The 24868-nt window shown below is 45.3% G+C and overlaps 1 protein-coding gene across 2 annotated transcripts; it reads left to right on the top strand.

The window, feature by feature from the left end:
* Positions 1-1681: 1681 nt before the first annotated feature.
* TMED3 (transmembrane p24 trafficking protein 3) lies at positions 1682-13763 on the top strand. 2 transcript variants are annotated; one of them, XM_022554559.3, is made up of 3 exons: positions 2721-3127; positions 4805-5053; positions 12903-13763. In XM_022554559.3, exons 1-3 carry the CDS (start codon positions 2957-2959, stop codon positions 13137-13139), a joined length of 657 nt encoding a protein of 218 aa, XP_022410267.2. In that variant the 5' UTR covers positions 2721-2956; the 3' UTR covers positions 13140-13763. The 2 variants fall into 2 exon arrangements, with proteins under 2 accessions (XP_089762807.1, XP_022410267.2); XM_089906681.1 differs by lacking the exon at positions 4805-5053 and having other exon boundaries at positions 1682-3127.
* The last annotated feature ends 11105 nt before the right edge of the window (positions 13764-24868 follow it).

Here is a 24868-nt window from a genome sequence, read left to right on the forward strand (position 1 = left end):
AGATTAAGTCTCCCAATGCAGAAACATGAATTGTTACTCTAAAAATTCAAATCTTCATCTTTTTTATCCTTCATTTATAAAACTTAAAAGTGTTTAGTATTCCTACAATGAGGTGCCACCTCACACCGGTCAGAATGGCCACCATTAAAAAGTCTACAAATAACAAATTCTGGAGAAGGTGTGGATAAAAGGTAACCCTCCTACACTGCTGGTGGGAATGTAAGTTGGTACAGCCACTACGGAAAACAGTATGGAGGTTCCTCAGAAAACTAAAAATAGAATTACCATATGATCCAGCAATGCCACTCCTGGGTATATACCCAGACAAAACTATAATTCAAAACGATACATGCATCCCTACATTCACAGCAGCACTATTCACAACAAACAAAATATGAAAACAACCTAAATGTCCCTCAGCAGATGAAGGGATAAAGAATATGTGGTACGTATATACAATGGAATAGTACTCAGCCATAAAAAGAATGAAATAATGCCATTTGCAGCAACATGGATGTAACTAGAGATTAGCATACTAAGTGAAGAAAGTCAGAAAGAGAAAGACAAATATCATATGATATCACTTAGATGTGGAATCTATAATATGGAACAAATGAACCTGTCTATAAAACAGAACCAGACTCACAGACATAGAGATCAGAACTTTTTTTTAACATTTTTATTGGAGTATAATTGCTTTACAATGGTGTGTTAGATTCTGCTTTATAGCAAAGTGAATCAGCTATACATATACATATATCCCAATATCTCTCCCCTCTTGCATCTCCCTCCCACCCTCCCTATCCCACACCTCTAAGTGGACACAAGCACCGAGCTGATCTCCCTGAGCCATGAGGCTGCTTCCCACTAGCCATCTATTTTACATTTGGTAGTATATATATGTCCATGCCACTCTCTCATTTTGTCCCAGCTTACCCTTCCCCCTCCCCGTGTCCTCAAGTCCATTCTCTACATCTGTGTCTTTATTCCTGTGCTGCCCCTAGGTACTTCAGAACCAGTTTTTTTTTTTTTTTTTTTTTAGATTCCATATATATGTGTTAGCATACGGTATTTGTTTTTCTCTTTCTGGCTTACTTCACTCTGTATGACAGACTCTAGGTCCATCCACCTCACTACAAATAACTCCGTTTTGTTTCTTTTTATGGCTGAGTAATATTTCATTGTATATATGTGCCACATCTTCTTTATCCATTCATCTGTCGATGTACACTTAGGTTGCTTCCATGTCCTGGCTATTGTGAATAGAGCTGCAATGAACAATTTGGTACATGACTCTTTTTGAATTATGGTTTTCTCTGGGTATATGCCCAGCAGTGGGATTGCTGGGTCATATGGTAGTTCTATTTTTAGTTTTTTAAGGAAACTTCATACTGTTCTCCATAGTGGCTGTATCAATTTACATTCCCATCAACAGTGCAAGAGGGTTCCCTTTTCTCCACACCCTCTCCAGCATTTACTGTTTGTAGAGTTTTTGATGATGGCCATTCTGACTGGTGTGAGGTGATATCTCACTGTAGTTTTGATTTGCATTTCTCTAATGATTAGTGATGTTGAGCATTCTTTCATGTGTTTGTTGGCAATCTGTATATCTTCTTTGGAGAAATGTCTATTTAGGTCTTCTGCCCATTTTTGGATTGGGTTTTTTCTTGTATATTTTGGAGATTAATCCTTTGTCAGATGCTTCATTTGCAAATATTTTCTCCCATTCTGAGGGTTGTCTTTTCATCATGTTTATGATTTCCTTTGCTGTGCAAAAGCTTTTTAAGTGACAGGACACTTCGGTCTTATCCACGTGGTGACCTATATAGGCAGTAAAATTCTTTGCTAAAATCAAGATACACCTCACCTAATGATGTTCTGAAAAAAATTCTTTACTGAGTAGCGAGACTACAATCGTTCTTTTGTTTGTCTTTACCTGATCATAGTGAATATAAAACGCTATAGTAATGATTATACAAAATACCTTCTTAGGTCAATGGTAATAGATAAGACAGTAAATTAATGTATCTGCTTTCAGCGCTTTTGAGAAGTCAAAGGGGAAAAAAAAAGATTGTTTTGTCCCAGAAGAACCTTCAACTTATACAGACAACCAAGAGATACCTGAAATCCCTGAGTGAGAGACCTGTATTTGTATATTCAGGAAGCTTCAGGAAGCTTTGTGTGTGAGCACGCCTGCCGGTTTTCCCCAGAACAGATGTAATTGTGGGGTTTTACTTACTCTCACCAATCAACCCCCTTGCCCCGTGGCATACTTTTTCACCTTGGGAAGGGGATGGGAATGAGAAAGGGGGTGTTAATTGGGTCCCCAGAGTTTGCATATCTTTCCTCTAGCCTTCCTTGCTATTGTGGATAGTAGGTTTGGGCACACGCAGTTCTAGACCAGGAGACAGATTCTCCAGAGAAGCGTGAGACAAGTTATAGAGCCAGTCAGAAGCAGAGCCTGTACCTTGTAAAACCCCATGGGCTTCGTGCTGCTGCAGCCAGAGAGGATGGACTGCGTGGACCTGGGCCAATTCCGGGTAATCCTCAAGCCTGCGGGTCCCAGAAGATGCAGAAAACGTCTGTCGGGGATGTTGGCAGAGGGCCCTTCCGGGGATGTGCGCGCTGGGGATGGGCGTCCCGCCTCACCTTCGCCGAGACGCCCCAGCACAGCAGCGCGGGGCGGGGGAAGGGGCGTGTCCCCTTCGCCAGCCCAGCCAGCGCGCAGGCGCAGCGGGCAGAAGGGGCGGGGGGAGGCCGCGGCGCTCTCTGGCCTCGGTCCCGGGACCACCCCCGAGCGCGCGACTGCGCGCTGAGCCGCCCGCCCTCCCGGAAGCGCAGCGCCCCGCAAGCGCCACGTCTGTCCCTGTACCTTATCCCTGGTCCCCCAGCCACCGTCCCATCCGCGAGGAGCGCACGCCCGAGCCGCGGCCCACGGGACTGGACCGGGAGCATCATGGGCAGCGTGGCCTCGCGCTCCGCCTGCGCGCTGCCCCTTCTGCTGCTGCTGCTGCTGCAGGCGGAGCGGCCGCGGGGCGCGGAGCTCACCTTCGAGCTACCTGACAACGCCAAGCAGTGCTTCCACGAGGACGTGGAGCAGGGCGTGAAGTTCTCCCTGGATTACCAGGTGAGGCCCTGGCGCCCGGCAGCGCCTCCTCTCCCCCTTCCAGGTCTCCATTGGTCACTGGTGCGCCCCAGGCTGGAGTGGCTGGAATTAGCCAAAGAGGCTGAATGGGGCGGGAATGACCACAGACCAGCTGACTTACCCGCGAGGAAGTCAGAGCCCACTCGAGACAGGCCCGACTAACCAGGGCGGGAGGTAGCGCCGCAGGTGCGCTACCTGGATGCGGATGCCCGGGGGCGGGTCCTGCATCCTGGGGAGTTGTCCTCAATGACCTGCAGGCCCCTTGACTCCAAGGAATGCCATGTCTGATTAGCTGGACACAGGCTCTCTGTCCCAAGTTTTTTGGACCAGTTTGTCCCCGCCTGTACTGAAAAATGGCAGTGAGAGGAAATGGGTCCTTGGCATTATTTTTCCCTCTCTCCAGTGTTTGAAGTCAAGTTGGGGTGAGCGCGGCAAGTGATGAGAAATGGCGCTTTGGAAAGGAGGTGTCAGCGCAGGCTTTGAGCCCTTGCAGTGTTTCTAAGGAGTGGTGTTGTGGCTGCTGCCATATGGCTCAGAAAAGCTCCTAGCTCCTGCAGTCCTGGCTCCTTTGAGAGATTTCATGGCTCACAGTTCAGGGGAGCAGGTCTTGAGTGAGAGATCTGCCCCTAAGGTTTAGTGAGCAGATCTAAGAGTAGGGAGCTGAGTGGGAATTATACCCAGACCCGCGTCTGCTTGTGGACGCATACTGACAGGCATTACAGAGATGAGTTGGCACGGGAAGCAGGAGTAGGGGCAGGCCATATGGTGGGCCCTCTCTGACCAAAGCCACTAAAAGAGGCGTGTGCTTGGGACAGCACTATGTGTGATGACCTCCGAGTCACTGATGTGGCCACTTTCACATGTCCGTGGACAGTGTGGAAATTGCAGCTGGGTTAACAGGGGTAACCTAGATACAGTCACCAAAACATGATCGTTGTGAGGATGGAGGGGGCTGAGAGGTCATCTGGTCCCTGCCAGGTCAGGAACCCCTGTTAGAGCAGGTTCAGCATAAGTTTACACACCTCCAGCATTAGGAAGCTCACTAATCACAAAGCAAATTCTTCCATCTGAACAAAAGGAAATTTTAACATTTGGAAGCAGATGGAGGCCATTGACTGTGTTCTTTGATGGACCTTAGTTATAGTCATTGACCACCTTGCCCTTTGCAGGTCTTATCTTTCCTGTGTTTAGAGTTTGAACTAATGATTCCCGAGGGCTCTCCCACCTCTGGTAATCACTGATTCTGTGAAGGCTTCAGTCTATGTTTGCTTTCCCCTTGCATTCCATCAGCAATAATATTAACGTTTACCAGACACGTTCAGCAGTTTACTTAACCTCGGAGCCTCAGTTACCTCTTCTGTAAAATGGGGAGGATTAGTCTCTTGGCACTCTTGCAGAGCAAAACTTTTGGAATCAGGCAGACGTGGATTCGAGTCTTAGCTCTGTCACTTTCAAGCAGCATGACCATGGCCAGTTAACTTCATCTCTCTCAGCCTCAGTGTCATCCTCTGTAAATTGGGGAGTGTCAGCCTTTAGAAGACTGTGAAGATTAAATGAAAAAAATGTTTGTGACATGTAATCACTGCCTGGTCGGCCTTTGGTAAGTGGTGTTTACCTCTCTGGTAACAGCAGACTGTGGGTGTCTTTTGTGGTTGTCAGGTCATCACTGGAGGCCACTACGACGTTGACTGCTATGTGGAGGACCCCCTGGGGAACACCATCTACAGGGAAACCAAGAAGCAGTATGACAGCTTCACACACCAGGCTGAGGTCAAGGGAGTTTATCAGTTTTGCTTCAGTAATGAGTTTTCCACCTTCTCTCACAAGACCGTCTACTTTGACTTTCAAGTGGGCGATGAGCCCCCCATTCTCCCAGACATGGGCAACAGAGTCACGGCTCTCACCCAGGTGAGTGGACGCTAACAGGCTGAGATGAACCGCCCCCCCCCCCAGCCTGCTGCTCCTTGTCTGTGCCCGTGTTGGCTATGAGCAGTCACCAGCTATCCAGCTCCAGTCTGAAGTCTCAGTATTGACTCTGCCCTTCTGTTCACATCCAGTCCTACAAGACCCTATGTCCTCCTTTTGGTCTTCCTCTCCATTCTTTAACTGGATCCCTGCCATGCTTTCCTCTGGTATTCCTGCATTCCCATTTAGTCTTTGACACAGCACCACTTTCAAAGTACACATAGCATATGCCTCTCTGCTGATACGATGTATCTACATGAGAAAGACCGTCCTCCTTTGTGTGGTATATATTAGTTAGGGTAACAACGGCTGGCTGCTATAACAAATAAATCCCAAATATCAATGGCTTAGCACAATGAAAGTTTTTTTTTTTTTTTCTCACTCAAATAATAATCCAGAGAGTGGGAATAGGGGTGGAGGACTTTCCTCCATGGAGTGACTCAGGAAGCCAGGCTCCTTCTTTCTTGTCATCTTTCTGATGTCCCTTAGGGCTTCAGAGTCTTCTGTTTCTAGCCACCGAAAGAAGGAGAGAATGATAAAGTCCCATCTGCTTCTTAAAAGCCTTGGCCCAGAAGTGACGCCATCACACCCACTCATATCTCATTGTTGAGGAATAGTTAGTCCTGTGGATAGACTGGATGAAACGAAGGCGGCAAATACAGTTCAGTTGGGCAGTCAGTTCCTAGCAACAAACTTCACAATCTGGAAGAGAAACGGTGACACTTTTGGAGGACGGATAGTCATCTCTGTCACCCATGGCTGTCACGGTTAACTATAATCCGACCCAAGCCTCCTCCCTCAGTCTTCCCTCCTGCTATTTAAGCTTTTCCCTCCCTTCCATATGCAGGCTCTGAGGCTAGGACTCTGTATTACCCCTGAATCCCCAGCACCCCAGCGCCCCAGTGCCTGGGGTGTGGCACAGAATAAGAGCTCACCAAATAGTTATCAAATGACTGAGTGGCAGGACCCAGGGAAACCTGCGAGACAGGAATGACCCTCTGTGGCTGCACCTGTTCCACACCCAAAGCCAGAGCATCTGAGTCTCCAGCAATGCCAGATTACCTTCTGGGCTGCCCTCCAAGGTGACCACAGGCTCCATTCCTCTGTGGCTTTGACCATGGGCTCATTCTCTGAGCAGTTGGAGGTTAGCACTGCACTGTCCGGTCAGTAACAGCTATCTACATATGGCTGTTGACATTTAATTAAAATTAAGTTAAAAATTCCCTTCCTTGTTTGCTCTGTACCAACATTTCTAGTGTTCAGTAGTCACAAGTGGCTGGTGCCCACGCATGGAGAGTTCCACTGGACAGCAGTGCGTTTGAACTTAGCGGCATGACTGCTGCTAGAAGTTCCAGCCCAGGGTGTGTCTTATGTGTAGGATCTTTCATAACCTATCCTCTCAGGAGGTCTGTTGGTCGTTGATGAAATAGCTTCTGTTTTGAAGATTTTATGAGTCTCCAGAAGCTGAGCTGAAGGATTTCTCTCTCTAAGCAGTGGAAAAGAAACCAGTAGAGAAAAGGCTTTGTGGATTAGCGCACTAGAGACGTTCTTTCCTGGAGCCTTAGAATTAGAGTTTGGTTTTGTTGCAGGAAGGAGTGATTGCACTTCCCCTCTTCTACATCTGGGAACCTCATCCTTCCTTCTGCCCAGCCGCAAAAAAGCTGTTTCCTTCTCCTTCTGCACCTCTGACCCCCCTGCCTGGTCTGTGCCTGTCTCAGACAGCTCCCGCTCGCCTGTGGTGGGCCCGTGCTCAGTCTGCACACTGTACCGGGTGGTGGGAGTATGAGGTCAGAGGGCGCTGTCCCAGCTGTCAGGAGCCCTGTGTGGAATGCGACCCTGTAAACCACGGAGCTCCAGGATGCTCTGATCAGAGCTGAGATTTAAGGGTGAGGGTTGTCAGGGGATGGACCAATTGACTCTTCCAGGAGGGTCAGGGAAGTCTTCACAGGGAGAGTTTTAGCTTAAAGCGACACTCTGGCTGCTTGCCTAGGAGTGTGTCTGGCACGGGAGGAGGAAAGGCCTCCTGGGTGGGGAGAACAGCAGGTGCAGGTGTTCAGGGCACCACCTGACTTTCCTCACCGGCCCTGATCTTATTTTGCTTGGCATGGATCCCCTTTCTACCTGCAGCTGTCTTCTCTCTTCCCCTGAGGCTTTATCCGGCTCAGTGCTGGGCCAGAGGCTGTGTGTTCTGGCACCAGTAGCAGCCCCAGGGTGAAAGAATAGGATCCAGAGTGACCGCGTCCCGGGCCAGGGCTCCAGGCCAGAGGGGCTTGTCTTCGGCCCGAGTTGCAGCACGACCAGGCTCCTGGCAGAGGACATGGGCTAGGGATGCTGCTGAGGGAGGCCAACCTTGAGGTGCCCTGGGCGTCCTGAGAGTCTGGGCAGATCCTAGCGGAGGCTGAAGGTTCCTGACAGAGGTCCAAGGCCCAGGGCTGCCTCAGTGGTGGCCGAGGGAAGATTAAAGGTTTTCCTAACTCTACTCTGAGGCCGGCTCCTGCGATGCTGCCTTTGAGCTCTTGAAGAATTTAAAGAACCAAGCGCGGACTTCTCTGGCAGTCCAGTGGTTAAGACTCTGCGCTTCCATTGCAGGGGGTGCGAGTTCGATCCCTGGTTGGGGGAACTAAGATCCCATGTGCTGCGCGGCCAAAAAATAAAATAAAATAAAGAGCCGAGTGCTTCTGTCCGTGGAGGTCCTGATGAGGTGAGGCTGCAGGAATTTGCTGCTGGTTACAGAGTGAAGACCTGGGCATCAGCAGGTGGTAGAGACGGGATGGGATGTGGGCATGGGATGGAGGAAAGGGATGCTCCTGGGAGAGAGACAGGTCAGGGTGTCTCCAGAGACTAACTGTCATGATGGAGCGGAGCCCGCAATCCCCGTGAGGTGCCCGGACACTTTGAACCAGCCAGGGCTGGAGGTCTCAGCAGGGTGAAGGTCTCACTGCAGGAGAGCTGGGGACCCATGGCCCTGGGAAAACAGGGCTCTTTGCAACAGAAGGGCCTCTGCTGTCTTCCTGCTGGGTAGGAAGCAGGCTGGCTGGGTTGCCTAACTGAAATTTTGTGGGAACAAGCTGAAGTGGTATCTTAGACTAACGCCAACGGCAGATCCCAGTGGATGGGGAAGTAGCATGTTTTTACGGTAAGGGGATGCTTCCAGGTGTCTGTGAATCTTGGTGATGTGTGGCCTTGGGGTCTCCTGTGAGGCCCGTGCCAGGTTCTAAAGGTGTCTGCTGGTTTTAGACGCCAGGAAAGCCGTAGAGTACCACCTCCTGTTCTGTTACCTCCTGAGAACTGGCTTCCTTCCCTGTCACTGATCGGATCTGAGGTGGTTCCTGTAAAGACCTCAGGCCCTCTTCATAGAAGTGCAGTGCTGGTCTCTGGCTGATGATATCTGATCCACGTCTTTGAAGTGATGCCTTACGTGGCATATCTGATGTGCCCTCTGCCCGGGGTGTCGGCACCCGTGGTTTCTGTGTCCTCCGTGTCTCTCCCCCCACCACCCCCGCACCCCCACCCCCACTCCTTCTCCAGTGATTCTGGACCCTGGGAGGAGGCTGGAGGTACCAGCCTGTACTGCTGAACGCCTGGGCTAGGGCTCAGGGGTCCCAGGAGCTCCCAGTTCAAGTGAGTGTAATGTACATCTTGAGTTTCTGAATGAGCTTGTGATGGAAATAAACACGGAGGGTGGAATTCTAGCCTGGAAAACCAGTGAGCCCTTCCCTAGTGTTTAAAAACAAAGCCTCTGTGTATTTATACATTCTAAACATGTGTGTATGCATGTCTACGTGTACACATGCATGCATATACACATGGGCACGCGTGTGCATGTATACACATGTATATGTGTATCTCTGTTCATCCCACTAATTTCAAGAATGATCTTCTCTACTTTGTTACCGAGTCCCTTAAATTGCTCCCAGATCCACTCTTCTTACCCCACTTGGTGACCTTCTTAATTGAGGGCCTCGTCTTTTCTTCCCAGCAGAATTGCAGCCACCAAAGTGGTTTCCCCACCACCAGTCCGCCTCTGCATCATGGCTGGCAGGGAAGTTCTCTTAAAGTGGGATCCTTGCCTTGCCAATCTTCTGCTCACAGAGCTTCGTGCTGAAGTCTTGACTCTCAAGGCCTTTACCGTGAGCTTCCACCTACCCATGACTTCCTTCTCACATATCCCCGATGGGCTGCACGTACTGGGCTCTGCATGTGCTCTTTGCCATGCTTTTCTTTCCTTTTTTTAAAAAATAAATTTATTTTATTTATTTATTTTTGGCCGCGTTGGGTCTTCGTTGCTGTGTGTGGGCTTTCTCTAGTTGCGGCGAGCGGGGGCTACTCTTCCTTGCGGTGCACGGGCTTCTCATTGCTGTGGCTTCTCTTGTTGCGGAGCACAGGCTCTAGGCACACAGGCTTCAGTAGTTGTGGCTCACGGGCTGTAGAGCGCAGGCTCAGTAGTTGTGGTGCACGGGCCTAGTTGCTCCGCAGCATGTAGGATCTTCCCCAACCAGGGCTCGAACCCGTGTCCGCTGCCTTGGCAGGCAGATACTTAACCCTTGCGCCACCAGGGAAGCCCTGCCATGCTTTTCCTGCGTGGAATGCCTTCCCCTCATCCTCTGCCTGGTGACGTGCTGACCATCTGTCAAGGTTCAGTTTATCTCTTCCCTGTGTCAGGTACACCTCCATCTCTGGCAGGATTAGCAGCTTTCTCTGAGGTGTTCCTATAGCTCCGCTCACCCCTCTGTTGTTAGCTCCTTTGGCATTGCAGGAAGCTGATAACATTCTCTAAATTATGACCTTCTTGAGACCCAGGACTGTGTCTGACTTATTTCATCTCTCAGTTCCTAGGGCCCAGCACAATGTCTGGAAGGCGAGTAGGCACTTAATAAATTAAGTAGGCACATTTGAAAGAATGAATTAGTGTAGTTTGGGCTATCAGAGAAAACTGAGTATGATTTGGAATTCCTGTAGTGTCATTTTGAGAGGTGTCTCTCCTGAGTTCCCCAGCCCTACCTTCAATAACCGTGGTCTTCTGAAGATCACCAGGGTGCTATAAATATAGAACTAATGGCCTTACCAAACCTTCCTGTGTCATGGTCACAGGGAGTGACTGGAAGGGCACAGTAGGGAAGCGTCTACAAATGCCATACCTTGGTTCCACTTGGACACAGGTTTGTGTAGGTTAAGCCTGACTCCACTCTGTGACCTCTTTCCTGGTTCCTTCACAGTTTAGTCCCCTTCCTTCCTCTGTGACAGTTGACATGCCTTCATCAACTCTGGAAGCATTACCAGGAGAGCGAGGAGGGGCAATGCCACCATCGTCTCCAGTGCAGAGGTCTGTACCCTGAGAGGTCTCCTCTGGTGATTGGCATCTGAAGTCAGTTGTCACTTAGGAGTCCCCTTTGGAATCAACTTCTTGATGTCAGGAACCCTTCTCAGGATCATTTGTCCATTTCTCAACATCACACATCTGTAGGTACAGACATACCTCGTTCTACTGCACTTCACAGGTGCTGTATTTTTTACAGTTGAAGGTTTTGGGCAACGCTGTGTTGTCAGATGATGGTTAGCATTTTTTTCAGCAATAAAGTATTTTCTAATTAACGTATGTACATTGATTTTTTTTTTAGACATAATGCTATTACAGTCTTAATACACTACAGTATAGTGTAAACGTAACTTTTATATGCACTGGGAAACCAAAAAATCCCTGTGACTCACTTTATTGTGACATTTGCTTTATTGTGGTGGTCTGGAACCACACCCGCAGTATCTCCGAGGTATCCCTCTACACCCTGCCTACCAAATGTGGGGAAGGTGAAGAAGCCCCATGCTAACTCCAGTCGCAAGAGAAGACCGTAATATAGCCCAAAAATAGGACACGCAGGTGTCACTGAGAAAGCAGGATCAAGTTTCCCCTTGGGGGAAAAAGTGAAGCACAAACAACCTTGTTCTTGTTCTTTACAGTGGATTCTGCCCCTTGACCTGATGCCTAGTCGAGGTCCACTAATTCCATCTCGTACACAGTGACCTTGTCAGTTTTCCCTCCACGTGACATTTCACCGCCTCTTCCCTATAGATCAGAATGAGGGGGTCAACCAACATGTGCAGAGGAAACCCACACCCCTAGGAGGTAGACCAGTTGTCAGACAGAAGATGCTGCCTTGTCAACGTAGAGGCTAAAGGGGAGCTTTTCTCTCCTCACGTAGTCTAGTTTAGCTCCTTGAATGGCCCAGAATCAAGAATATCTATGAAGCAAGTAAGGGCAACTTCTTTTTTTGGTCATAGTCTCCCCTTTGGCGTCCAGAAACTGTTCAATTTGTGAGAGAAATGAGGGTTTCACGGGGGTCTGTCAAGGTGGTGACACAATGGTTTGGTCCCTTCTAGCTTCTTACGTTGAGCTTTATAAGTAGTTCACCTTTGGAATTTGGGAAACAAACGTCTGTTGGATGCTTATGAACTTCTGTAGCACAAGAACTTACTGTTGGGATAGAATTTGCTGGGTTTTGGATAAAATGATTGCTTTAGAGGTTGCCTATGAGTAAGAGCACATGTTCTTTCACAGGCATAACATCTTAGTTTTCTATCGCTGAGTCAATAATTACTACTAATGGCTGAAAACAACAGCCATTCATTATCTCACAGTTCTGTAGGCTCTCAGCGTGGGCCAGCTCGGTTGGGTTCTCTGCTCAGGGTCTCAAGGCTGAAATCAGGTTGGGTTGGCCTCTTCTCTGGAGGCTCTGGGGAGGAATCTGCTCTCACACTCATTCAGGTGGTTGGCAGAATTTAGTTCCCTGCAGCTGTAGGACTGAGGTTCCTGTTTCCTTGTTGGCTGTTGTGCTGTCCACTCCTAGAGGCCTTTTTCTGGTCCTTGCATGTGACCTCTATCTTGAGAGCCAGCAACGGTGCACTGAATTCTTTTGAATCCAGCCTCTCTGACTTCTCCTTCAGCCACCAGCTGGAGAAAGCTCCCTGCTCTGAAGGGCTCCTGTGATTCGGTCAGGCCCACTGGATGGTCCCCCTCTCTTAAGGTCAGCTGTGACATGTAACATAATCACAGGAGTGGCAGCTCATCACATTCACAGCTTCCTGGGATTGGAGCAGGGGACCTTGGTAGTGGGGGTGGGATGTATTCAGAATTCGGCATGCTACACGTAATATTTTAGCAGGTAAAGGAAGTTGTGAAGTAGTATGCGTTATGTGTGAGTATATGCATGTGTGTGTGCACATTTATGTGCACACGTCTATGTCTTTGCACATGTTTGTGTGTGTGGGTCTATGTACATGAGAAGTGTATGTCTTCATGTGTTTCTGGGTATACATAGAAGTGTAGGCAGCAAATTTAATAGAATGAACAGTAGATTCCAAGTCCAACACAATTGTGGTTTACTTCACGCCCTGACGTTCATTAGCTGTGTGACCTTGGTCACAGTATATGCAGTAAGCAATCAGCCAATCCTCCTTAACACTGGGAGTAATGATCCCTGCCTGTCAGGGGTATGGTGAGTAGTAAATAAAAACACAGGGCAGTATTTGAAAGCATAGGCTCAGGACTCAGACAGTTGAGTTTAAATCCTGACTCTGCCATCTACTAACTATGTGACTCTAAACAAGTTACTTAACCTCTCTGAGCCTCAGTTAGGCTTATTATGAATATAACCGTGTCACATCCTTAGCACAGACACATAGTTAGCATCCAGTAGAAATTACCGAGGATGTTGAAGATCACATTTGCTGTGTGTGTGCTGGATCCTGTTCTTCTTTTCTGAAGGTTCACAATGACTGCTCTTCTCTTCCTGCCTAGATGGAGTCCGCCTGTGTGACCATCCACGAGGCTCTGAAGACGGTGATTGACTCTCAGACGCATTACCGGCTCCGGGAGGCCCAGGACAGGGCCCGGGCCGAAGACCTAAATAGCCGAGTCTCTTACTGGTCTGTTGGTGAGACGATCGCGCTGTTCGTGGTCAGCTTCAGCCAGGTGCTGCTGCTGAAAAGCTTCTTCACAGAAAAACGACCTGTCAGCAGGATGGTCCACTCCTAGTTGGGGCGCTCTGCTCCCAGGCCCCTCCCACCCCAGGACGGAGCAGCTCCCTTTGGTCACAGGCTCCTGGGGCTGGTGGGTGCGACCCAGGAGCTGCCTGGAGAAGAGCACAGGGTAACATGTTCTCACCTTGCCTTCTGTTCAGATGCTTGGTCCTTGTACTCCAGCAGCCAAAGCTCATAGAGCCCAGATAGCGGAAGGCATCCAGCTGCATTATGTGTGAAACGCTGAATGCAGAAAGGGTACAATCAGGCTAGGGATTGGCCAGTGTGGGAGGGCAGGCAGGCAGCCATCCAATGGCCTGGCTCGTAGGAGGAACCCCAAGGGCCCAGGCCTCCAGGGGGCAGCTCAGGGCTCTCTTTTTGCTCCACGACGCATGGCCCATTTGGCTTGTGTGTCCTATCCTGTGTGGAGGAGACAGGGCCCTGTCTGGCCTTTCCTCACATGGAGCTCTCTGTACCTGTGGAAACCAGGCGTTGAAGCGGCTTTGCAGAAATCCCCATCCCAGGTGAGCCATGGAATCAGACATGCAAGCAAGAACAAAATGGTAGCTGGGTGCCTTGGTTGGCTGTGTATCTCCTAGAAGGCAGGACTCTGGCTAATAAAAACTGTCTGTGAGCACCATGGAGACTTGTGCCATTATTTCTTTGCTCTAAAGGAGCTCACGGCTTAATGGGGAGCATTGGTGTGCATATAATTAATTACAGCATAATAGAGCAAGTGATGCCTCAGAGATCTGTATGTGTAGACGTTTGTGGAGGGAGTAGTAAATAACTCTCAGTTGAATGAAAACAGTGAAATAGGGAGTTGGTTATTTTGTGTTCTCAGACCCTAGTGCTTACTGTCAACAACTGAGTCATCATTTAATCCAAATAGAGAGGCTAAGAACAGAAAAAGAAAAGACTGAGCAATGATGAGTGGCTGTCCCAAGGCCATTTCCACAGCAGCTACAGTGGTCTCTTTAAAACCTAAGTCAGACCCTGTCACTCCTCAAAACCTTCCCAGGGCTCTGCATGTCATTCACAGCTCATGAAAGTCCTCACCGTGGTCTCTGAAATCCTGCATCTGGCACCCCAGCCTCTGGCCCTGGAAATCCCCTACCCTACTCCCTCCACTCACTTCTCCCATGTCTTCCAGGTCCTGCTGTTCCTATCACACCAGGCCATGCTTCTGCCCCAGGGCCTTTGCACAGGTTGTTTCCTCTTTTAGAACACCCTCTCCCTGATATCTGCATGACCTGCTCCATCATTTCCTCCTAACCAGTGTCACTTTGTCAGTGAGGTCTCTCCTAACCACTCTGTTTAAGATGGCATCATCTCACCTGTCCCTGTCCCTCTGTGTCTCTGTCTCTGCTTTACTTCTCTGTATGTCATTTATCACCATTGACAGATATGTTTACTTGTTTGTTTATTGTCTAGATGTAAGCTCCATGAAGGTAGGGACTTTGTTCACTGCTGTATTTCTTAGTGTATAGAATAATGCCTGATATATACTAAGCTCTTAATAGATATTAGTTATTAGATGAACAGCCTTGCCCATTAGTAAGAGATTAATGCATACTGATCAAGTGTCTGTATAGTAGGTCTTGAGGGAAGATGATATGATGTCTATTCTAAAAAAACCTACCAAGAAATCTGAAATCCTGAGCTGTCTAGCAAGCGTTAATCGTGCATTGTAGGGAACAAAATAAACAATCCCATGAGATAGAAACTCCATAAGCCTTACTTAGCTTGATTGAAAGATAAATCCTACTTATACCTGTTCATAGAGTTTTGATGGTATTTCTTCTCTAAGTACCAAGTATATATAAAAGATTTTTTATGAAATATGTTTGCAGTGTAGTGAAAAACAATACAGCACATCCTTATGTGCCACTACCTGGATTAAGCAATATAATGTGACTGTTTCCTCTTAGAAGCTGACATTCTGTGCCTGCCTCTCCTGCATTTTGCCTTGGGGCTACCATGGCCCCCCTCCTTTGCCATGATTTGAGTGGCAGCAGCCAGGCCGCAGGTGCCTGTGTAGGGCACGACCAGGACAGAGCAAAGGCCCTGTCCCTGGGTGGTGAGCGGTGGTTGACCAGCTGCCCCAGGGCGTCTACTCTTCCCTGTCCTCCCCTCCCTAAGATCCATGGCTGGTGGATTAAAAACTAAGGCCACTCTCTCATCCCAAGGCTGTTCTTTCCAAGTGTTTAAAGTGAACATTAAGGGACTTCCCTGGTGGTCCAGTGGTAAAGAATCCGCCTTCCAATGCAGGGGATGTTGGTTCAATCCCTGGTCTGGGAACTAAGATGCCACATGCCGTGGAGCAACTGAGCTCGCGCGTCTCAATGAGAGAGCCCGCATGTGCAAACTACAGAGCCCACGTGCTCTGCAGCCCGTGCACCACAGCTAGAGAGAGAAAAAAACCCACACGCCATAACTTGAGAGGAGCCCATGCACTGCAACAAAGAGCCTGCGAGCCACAACTAAGACCCAATGCAGCCAAAAATAAAATAAAAATTAAGAATTATAAAAAATATAAAGTGAACATTGAACAACAAGGCTGGCAAGTATTAGCAAATGAGGGTTACCCATTGTGATTCTCCATCCTGGGGCTCCCTTCCCCGCCACCTCATTAAATCCTCTGCAGAGACACCAGCTAGGTCCTAGACTTTAGCCCTTGTCGATACGCATTCCCAGACCCCAAGGGAACATGAATACCCAGGCAGAAACAACCAGACCCCGAAGGATACCAAAAAGGTACAACACCTTGACCACCATTCAACCAGGTCATTTGAAGCAAAGTTGTTGGAACGTGTGGACCCCAATTTTTAAGTAACAAAATAAATATACTCTAAACGAGAAAATGTTAATAATATTTAGCTGTAGCAAGAAGTTGTAATAAAGAACCAAGTGGAAATGTTACGGATGAGGAATATAAAAGTAGAAATGAAGACTACTCCAGAGGAAATAAAAGCATGACATAGAGCTGATCTGTATGAAAAACCGTCCTAGATGGCAGCAGGAAGAAAGGAGAAAATATTAAAAGAAAAAGAGAAAAAAAAAAAGCTAAGAGATAGGAAAGGTGAAAATAGAAGAGATAAGAGATGGACAATAGGTGAACCTGAAGTAGAAAAAGTATATTTGAAGAAATAATAAAAGTACATATATTGGAATGAAAGAAAGGAAAGATCTCAGAGCAAAAGCCTCACAGAGTGACAAACAGGGTTGAGGTTTGACCAGGTGAATCCCCATATGGACACATAATGACATTTAAGAATACCAAAGGCAAAGAGAATTCCAAATGCCTCCAGAGAGAAAAACAAATCCTCTGTCAATCAGACTTCAATTAGATTTCTCAACAGCAACATTGCATGCAAGAAGAAAATGAGGGCACATTTTTTTAAGTAGAAAAGGCAAGAATAAAATAACCCTGGACTTTAGCCAAATTGTAAACATGAAAACCCACTGAGAAATCTCAGGCACGTAGGACCACAGCAGAGGAGAAGAGAACTAAACCTCAGAGGCAGCAGTAAAACATATGAGAACTGATATTTATTGTCTAAAAGTCTTGGGCCAGAGTAAAGGAGGAAAGAAAATACATGCCAACCAAATACTGCCATTCTGAACAAGATCCAGAGAATTTAAGAGGCAGGCAGAGAGACTAAAGAGAGTGAGGGTATACTAAAGGCTCTTGTCTCGTTTGGGAAAAGATACTGATATTGATGATTTTAAGAAATCAATAGAGGGCTTCCCTGGTGGTGCAGCGGTTAAGAATCTGCCTGCCAATGCAGCGGACACGGGTTCGAGCCCTGGTCCGGGAAGATCCCACATGCTGCAGAGCAACTAAGCCTGTGTACCACAACTACTGAGCCTGCTCTCTAGAGCCCGTGAGCCACAACTACCGAGCCCACCTGCTGCAACGACTGAAGCCTGCGTGCCTAGAGCCTGTTCTCCGCAGCAAGAGAAGCCACCACAATGAGAAGCCCGTGCACCACAATGAAGAGTAGCCCCCGCTCGCCACAACTAGAGAAAGCCCGCATGCAGTGATGAAGACCCAACACAGCCAAAAATAAAATACGTAAAAAATAAAGAAATTAAAAAAGATAAAATGGAAAAAAACAAAGAGCTGGAAGTTATCAGGGAAAAACCGAGAGATCTGTATAACAAAGGATATCTGGCATGCAGATAATTGGGATCCTTGAAGAAGAAAGTAGAACCACCACAACAAATCTAAAGACATAAAAAAAGAAAGCTTTAATAGAAATAAAGGAAGACCCCAATCCTTGGTTTAAAAGGGTACCTTGCATTTTAGGAAAAATTGAAGAAGAATGATCAACACAGACATATCCTAGTGAAGTTACTGAGCTTCAAAAAAAGATAAGGAAACTATCAACATCTATGTTACATTAACAACAAAGACAAAAAGCGCAAGCAATCGACAAGAGGAAATCATGTGCTCTCCAACTTTTCTATGACATTTACTGTGAGACAGATGGCAAAGTAGCGTCTACAAGGAATTTAGGTAAAGAGAGCGTAGACTAAAGAAGATTATAAACTGCTAGCTTGTCATTCATGTACAAAGGCAGCAGGTGACCATTCTAAAGCTGGAAGGAACTCAGGGGACAGAGCACTCGTGAACCATTATTGAATAAGCTAACCTCCTGAAAAGCTCTAGAGAACCAGGAAGGAAAGAAGCCATCATAGAAAGGGCAGATGGTCAGGAAGTGTTTCATCCATTAAAATAGACCCCTGAGATGAGACAACTATGGAAAATCTAGTTAGAATAAATTTTATAAACTCTAATGATTTAAAAAGAACAATACAGGCAATGGGGAAGATAGGAGAAAGTGTAAATGCTAATGTTCTTATTTTTAAGGTTTAAGAATACAAATTATGACAACTACAAAAGAAATTCTATTGAGCTCTTGCTGTGTGCACATTTCTAAGTGCTCTCTGTGTATCATTTCAGTTGATTCTCACAACAGCTCTATGACATAAGGATTATTAATATTCCCATTTTATAGATGAAGAAACTGAGGCGCAGAGAATTTATTCAACTTGTCCCAAGGCCATACAGCTAGGAAGTGTCAAGTGAGAAAAGCTATTTGGTCATCTCAAGAGGCCTTGAAAAATAAGTTAATAAGATTAGTAAAATCCATTCCTGATGGAAACTTCTGATCAAGGAATAATTGGTCAGGGGTGTGTAAGGGTGGCAGCTGGAGTGTGGCTGCAGGCTGGAGCTGATTCTGTCCTTTGTGATTCTGATGCCCCTGAGGTGGGACATTTCTTCTAGACTGGAGTATTAGTCACAGTTCTCCAAGGAAAAAGAACCAATAAAACCAAATAATTTTATTTTAGGAATTGGCTCACGTGGTTATGGAGGCTGAGAAGTTCACCATCTGCCGTCTGCAAGTTGGAGACCTGGGAAAGTTGGTGGCATAACTCAGTCTGAGTCCAATGGCCTGAGAACCAGGGGATCAATGGTGAAAGTCCTGGTCTGGGTCTGAAAGCCTAAGAACAAGTGCTGACAGAAATCTCTTGCATTCCTATACACTAATGATGAAAAATCTGAAAGTGAAATTAAGAAAACACTCCCATTTACCATTGCAACAAAAGGAATAAAATATCTAGGAAGAAACCTACCTAAGGAGACAAAAGACCTGTATGCAGAAAATTATAAGACAATGATGAAAGAAATTAAAGATGATACAAATAGATGGAGAGATATACCATGTTCTTGGATTGGAAGAATCAACATTGTGAAAATGACTGTACTACCAAAAGCAATCTACAGATTCAGTGCATTCCCTATCAAACTACCACTGGCATTTTTCACAGAACTAGAACAAAAAATTTCACAATTTGTATGGAAACACAAAAGACCCCGAATAGCCAAAGCAATCTTGAGAAAGAAAAACGGAGCTGGAGGAAGCAGGCTCCCTGACTTCAGACTATAGTACAAAGCTACAGTAATCAGGACAGTATGGCACTGGCACAAAAACAGAAACATAGATCAATGGAACAGGATAGAAAGCCCAGAGATAAACCCACGCACATATGGTCACCTTATCTTTGATAAAGGAGGCAAGAGTATACAGTGGAGAAAAGACAGCCTCTTCAATAAGTGGTGCTGGGAAAACTGGACAGCTACATGTAAAAGAATGAAATTAGAATACTCCCAAACACGATACACAAAAATAAACCCAAAATGGATTAAACACCTAAATGTAAGGCCAGAAACTATCAAACTCTTAGAGGAAAACATAGGCAGAACACTCTATGACATAAATCACAGCAAGATCCTTTTTGACCCACCTCCTAGAGAAATGGAAATAAAAACAAAAATGAACAAATGGGACCTAATTCAACTTAAAAGCTTTTGCACAGCAAAGGAAACCATAAACAAGACGAAAAGACAACCCTCAGAATGGGAGAAAATATTTGCAAATGAAGCAACTGACAAAGGATTAATCTCCAAAATTTACAGGCAACTCATGTAGCTCAATATCAAAAAACCAAACAATCCAATCCAAAAATGGGCAGAAGACCTAAATAGACATTTCTCCAAAGAAGATATACAGATTGCCAACAAACACATGGAAGAATGCTCAACATCATTAATCATTAGACAAATGCAAATCAAAACTACAATGAGGTGTCACCTCACACCAGTTGGAATGGTCATCATCAAAATATCTACAAACAATAAATGCTGGAGATGGTGTGGAGAAAAGGGAACCCTCTTGCACTGTTGGTGGGAATGTAAATTGATACAGCCACTATGGAGAACAGTATGGAGGTTCCTTAAAAAACTAAAAATAGAGCTACCATATGACCCAGCAATCCCACTACTGGGCATATACCCTGAGAAAAACCATAATTCAAAAGGAGTCATGTACCAAAGTGTTCATTGCAACTCTATTTACAGTGGCCTGGAGATGGAAACAACCTAAGTATCCATCATCGGATGAATGGATAAAGAAGATGTGGCACATATATACAATGGAATATTACTCAGCCATAAAAAGAAACGAAATTGAGTTATTTGTAGTGAGGTGGATGGACCTAGAGTCTGTCATACAAAGTGAAGTAAGTGAGAAAGAGAAAAACAAATACCGTATGCTAACACATATATATGGAATCTAAAAAAAAAAAAAAAATGGTCATGAACAACCTAGGGGCAAGACAGGAATAAAGACACAGACCTACTAGAGAATGGACTTGAGGATACGGGGAGGGGGAAGGGTAAACTGTGACAAAGTGAGAGAGTGGCATGGACATATATACACTACCAAACGTAAAATAGATAGCCAGTGGGAAGCAGCCACATAGCACAGGGAGATCAGCTTGGTGCTTTGTGACCACCTAGAGGGGTGGGATAGGGAGGGTGGGAGGGAGGGAGACGCAAGAGGGAAGAAATATGAGGACATATGTATATGTATAACTGATTCACTTTGTTATACGGCAGAAACTAACACACCATTGGAAAGCAATTATACTCCAATATAGATGTTTAAAAAAAATAAAATAAGTACAAGTGCTGATGCCCTAGGTCAGAAGTGGGATGTCCCAGCTCCAGCAGAGAAAGCAAATTCCTCTGCCTTTTTCTATTCAGTCCCTCAATGGATTGGATGATACCCACCACACTGGTATACAATCTTCTTTACTCAGTCTACCTATCCAAATGCTAATCTCTTCCTGAGATAGGCTTGCAGAAACACCCACAAATAATATGTTACCTGCTCTCCGTGTATCTCTTAGCCCAGTCAAGCTGACGTATTAAATTAACCATCGCACCTGGGTTGGAAATATCCCCTTCCCTGAACTTCAGCTCTAGCAGGCAGATGTGAAAACGCCAAAAAAAAAAAAAAGATAGAGCCCCGCCCTAGGCTGGCTTGTCAGCTAGACTTTAGGCGCTTCCTACACTTTGTTTCAAACCACATTGTGACTCTGGGTGGATCAGATCCTGAAAACTCTACCTACCAGAGTGGATTGATTGGTTTACAGAATCGAGGGACATGGACATTTCCACCAACTTCTGAGTATCAAGGCACGATTAGTAATCACCACAAGTTGCTTTGGGAGTCTGTCATCAAAGCAGAGGGCTGGCAACCTCTGTTAGGTATTCCATCCGGGCTGTGGTGGACCCTGGAGGACCACGCCTCCCTATTACCAAGGCTGCATCTTGACTGACTGGAATCCAAAGTATCTACACGCCTCCCCCCCGCCGTTAGCTGCTCTCTCTTGCAAGCTGTATTAGTTTGCTGGAGCTGCTGTAACAAACACCACAGACTGGGTTGTGTAAACAGCAGATTTATTTTCTCATGGTTCTGGAGGCTGGAGGTCTGAGATCAAGGTGTCAGCAGGGTTGGTTCCTTCTGAGGCCTCTCCCTCTGTCTTGTAAATGGCCATCTTTTCCTTGTGTCTTCCCACAGTCCTTCTGTGCATGTCTGTGTCTAAATTTCCTCTTATAAGGATGCCAATCATATTGGATTAGGGTCCACCTCAGTGATCTCATTTTAACTTAGTTACATCTTTAAAGGCCTTGTCTCCAAATAGAGTTTCATTCTGAGATATTGGATGTTAGGACATAAATATGAATTGGGGGGAGATGCAATTCGGCTCATAACAGATGGAATTGGATAAATCCAACTCTTTTAATTTTTGCTACTTTAAAAAAATTAAATTACGTTCTTTTCAGAACCTCTATTTTGTCAAGATTAGATACATTTCATAGCTTGAATCAGGCACTTTTTTCCCAGCTTCTTTTATGAGATATTGGTCGTACTCCAGTCTCATTGGGAACATGCACAGAGATGCCTGGAGTGCAGAACAGTTTGGTAGCAATCGCGTCCTGACTCTGCCGTCTGGGAGCTCTGCAAGGGTGAGCAAATCACATGGTCTCCCCGCTCAGAGCCTCTGCGTTCTCATTTGTGATACGATGTGATATTAAGGGACATGGATAATGATGTTCATTGCAGCATTGTGTGTGGTGATAAAACATTGGGTATAAACTAAATGTCCATCAGCAGGAAAAGAGAGAAGCAAAATGTAGTATGTGAGAATACTTTACAACGGTTAGAAATAAATAGAATAGCTCCCTATACAGCGACATGAAATGGTATTGAAAACATACTGTTGAGTGAAAAAAAAAGTTGGAAAATTGTTCAGTGTGATACTACTTATGTATCACTAAAAACACACAGAAAATAGTATTCTGTATGGCTTATGGAAGCATATGAATTTATGTCTGTGTGTATTAAATATACTATAAATGTACATACTAAGATGATAAAGACACCCACTGAATACAAAGTTGTAAAACAAATGGTTACCTTTGGGAATGGAGGATGGGAAATGGAGATGGGGAAGGATGGAGGGGGATTTCTATTTCATCTTGGGGTATTCCTTTTTCCTTTTTTTAAATTAAAAAATCTCAAGTATATATGACAAAATATTAGCGTTTGTTAATTCTGGGTGGCACATATGTGGGTGTTTGTTGTATTACCTTTTGTACTTTTCTGTATTAAAAATTTCAAAAGCAAAGTAAATACAAGGATGGTAATAGTACTTACTTCACCTCTTAAGGCTATCGCAAGGTTTCCATAAGAGTATTTGTGAAAATTCTTTGCGAAATGAAAAGTTCTCTACAAATATTAGGTTTTATAGCTAATCTGTTCCATTTGCTGTTGATTCTGTTAACTTCCATTTCAAAAGTCTACATGGTCTGATAGCTTCAACCTTTGGGTGGTGTTGGCAGTGATTATGGTAGTGGTCATGATGGAGGTGACAGTGGTGGTGGTGATGATGCTGGTGGTGGTGAGGGTGGCGTGTGTAAGGAATAAAGTCAGATCTGTGATCCAGTTCTGTGCCTCACCACGCACTGCCACAAAATATAATACACTTCTGGGCAGAGTGTCTTACTTCTACGGAAAGAGTAAAGTCTACAGAGGCAAACTGCATGAATGTGTATCTCCCACTACTCCTAGCAAACACTGCTCGATGTACTGTATTTAGCACTGTATTTTTTTTTTTTCCTGTAAATACCAAATGAATTCCATCTTTTTCTTAGAACTGCGGCAATATGAGGAATGACCACAAGAGGACAATAGAGAAACATCAATAAAGCTTACTTTTGCTTGGAGGGTTGGGCTGGTTAGTCACTGCTTGGGAGCAGAGACAGGTGTGCTGCCGAGGAACTCAGTTTGTGGGAATTATTCAGGGCTATTCAACGCGTCACAGAATGCCATGGAATTTAAGAGCTGTTGAGAACTACCTAGTTCAACTTCCTCAGCCCCAGCCAACATCTTGACTGCAACTCTATGAGACTCATCCAAGGAGATGAGGAGCTGTAGGCTGGAGGATAAAGTTTTAAAGGAGTTTTGCTCTAAAGCTTTGCTGTGTTTGAGCTGTAGCCAGAAGGAGATGTGGGGTGGACTGTTTCTAAAGAGGGTGGGTAGTGCAACATATGGGAATCTCATGGAAATGCTCAAGTAGAGAGAGAAAAGGGGGAATATTAAAGAGAGAGAGGGAAAGCTACAAATTGAGATGAAAAAGACTACCAACTCAATGGAAAAAAATGGGTCAAGTGTCCAGAAAAAAATCTTTAATTACTAGTGCTTCAAAATAGATTCCTTCTCCTCTCTTTCCGAATAAAATACTTCATAAAATTAAATGGGGAAATCGGGTTTAAAAAATCCCCTTTGACACACATTTATGTGGCACAGACCATTGGTTCCATTTTTGGACAATCACCCCCATTGCTGGCTCTCCAGAAAGCACAGGTCAGCATTCAAATTAGCTCTGGTACTTGGTGAACATTCAAGGCTCTCTACTCACCTGTCACAAGTCTATGGTTACTTTTTTGGAGACAAACTCTGTCCAGCCCCAGCATGTAGGGTGTCCTGTGGTCAACCCCAAACAGGGCTGTCAATACGATTTCAGATACAGCAAAACAGGGGGATGCTTACAAGGTTTACTTATGTGCCATGTTCCTTTGAAAATTGATTTTTCTTTATGCACTTAAGCTTTCAAAGTAAAATAAAATAAAAGTCATAATTTAAAAATAATCTTTATTTGTAGCCAAGACGATTCTGTATGTGGAAACCCCAGGGTAATTAATCAAAAATCTATTAGAACTAACAAGAGTACAGTAGGAGGCTGGTTAAAAATATATACAAAGTCAATATTTTCTTGCAAACCAAGAGTTGGTTAGAAAATTTAATGGAAAAAAAGATCCCATTTACTATAACAACACAATTATATATATTGTACCACTAGAGGAAAGAGCTTTCTTAAATGTGCAGGAATATTATGAAGAAAATAACTTCCGTGAGTTATAAAGCATTATCCACAGTACGGTCCCATTTGGGGTTAAAATATGCAAACACACACACAACATACACACACGTTCTTGCATAGATAAAAATCCCAGAAAGAATTTCATAAAAATTTCACCATGTATTTATTTTTCTTGATGGCAGATCAAGTGTGATATGTAGCTTTTTTAAAAAATATATATTTTCATTTTATTGGAGTATAGTTGATTTACAATGTTGTGTTAGTTTCAGGTATACAGCAAAGTGATTCAGTTATACATATACATGTATTCATTCTTTTTTAGATTCTTTTCTCATATAGGTTATCGCAGAATATTGGGTAGAGTTCCCTGTGCTATACAGTATGTCCTTGTTGGTTATCTATTTTTTATATAGTGGGGTATGTATGTTAATCCCAAGCTCCGGA

The sequence above is a fragment of the Delphinapterus leucas genome, chromosome 2 (assembly GCF_059928025.1).
Source record: "Delphinapterus leucas isolate spDelLeu-1000000601 "Yukka" chromosome 2, BTC_Dleu_Yukka2, whole genome shotgun sequence".
Classification (NCBI taxonomy): domain Eukaryota; kingdom Metazoa; phylum Chordata; class Mammalia; order Artiodactyla; family Monodontidae; genus Delphinapterus; species Delphinapterus leucas.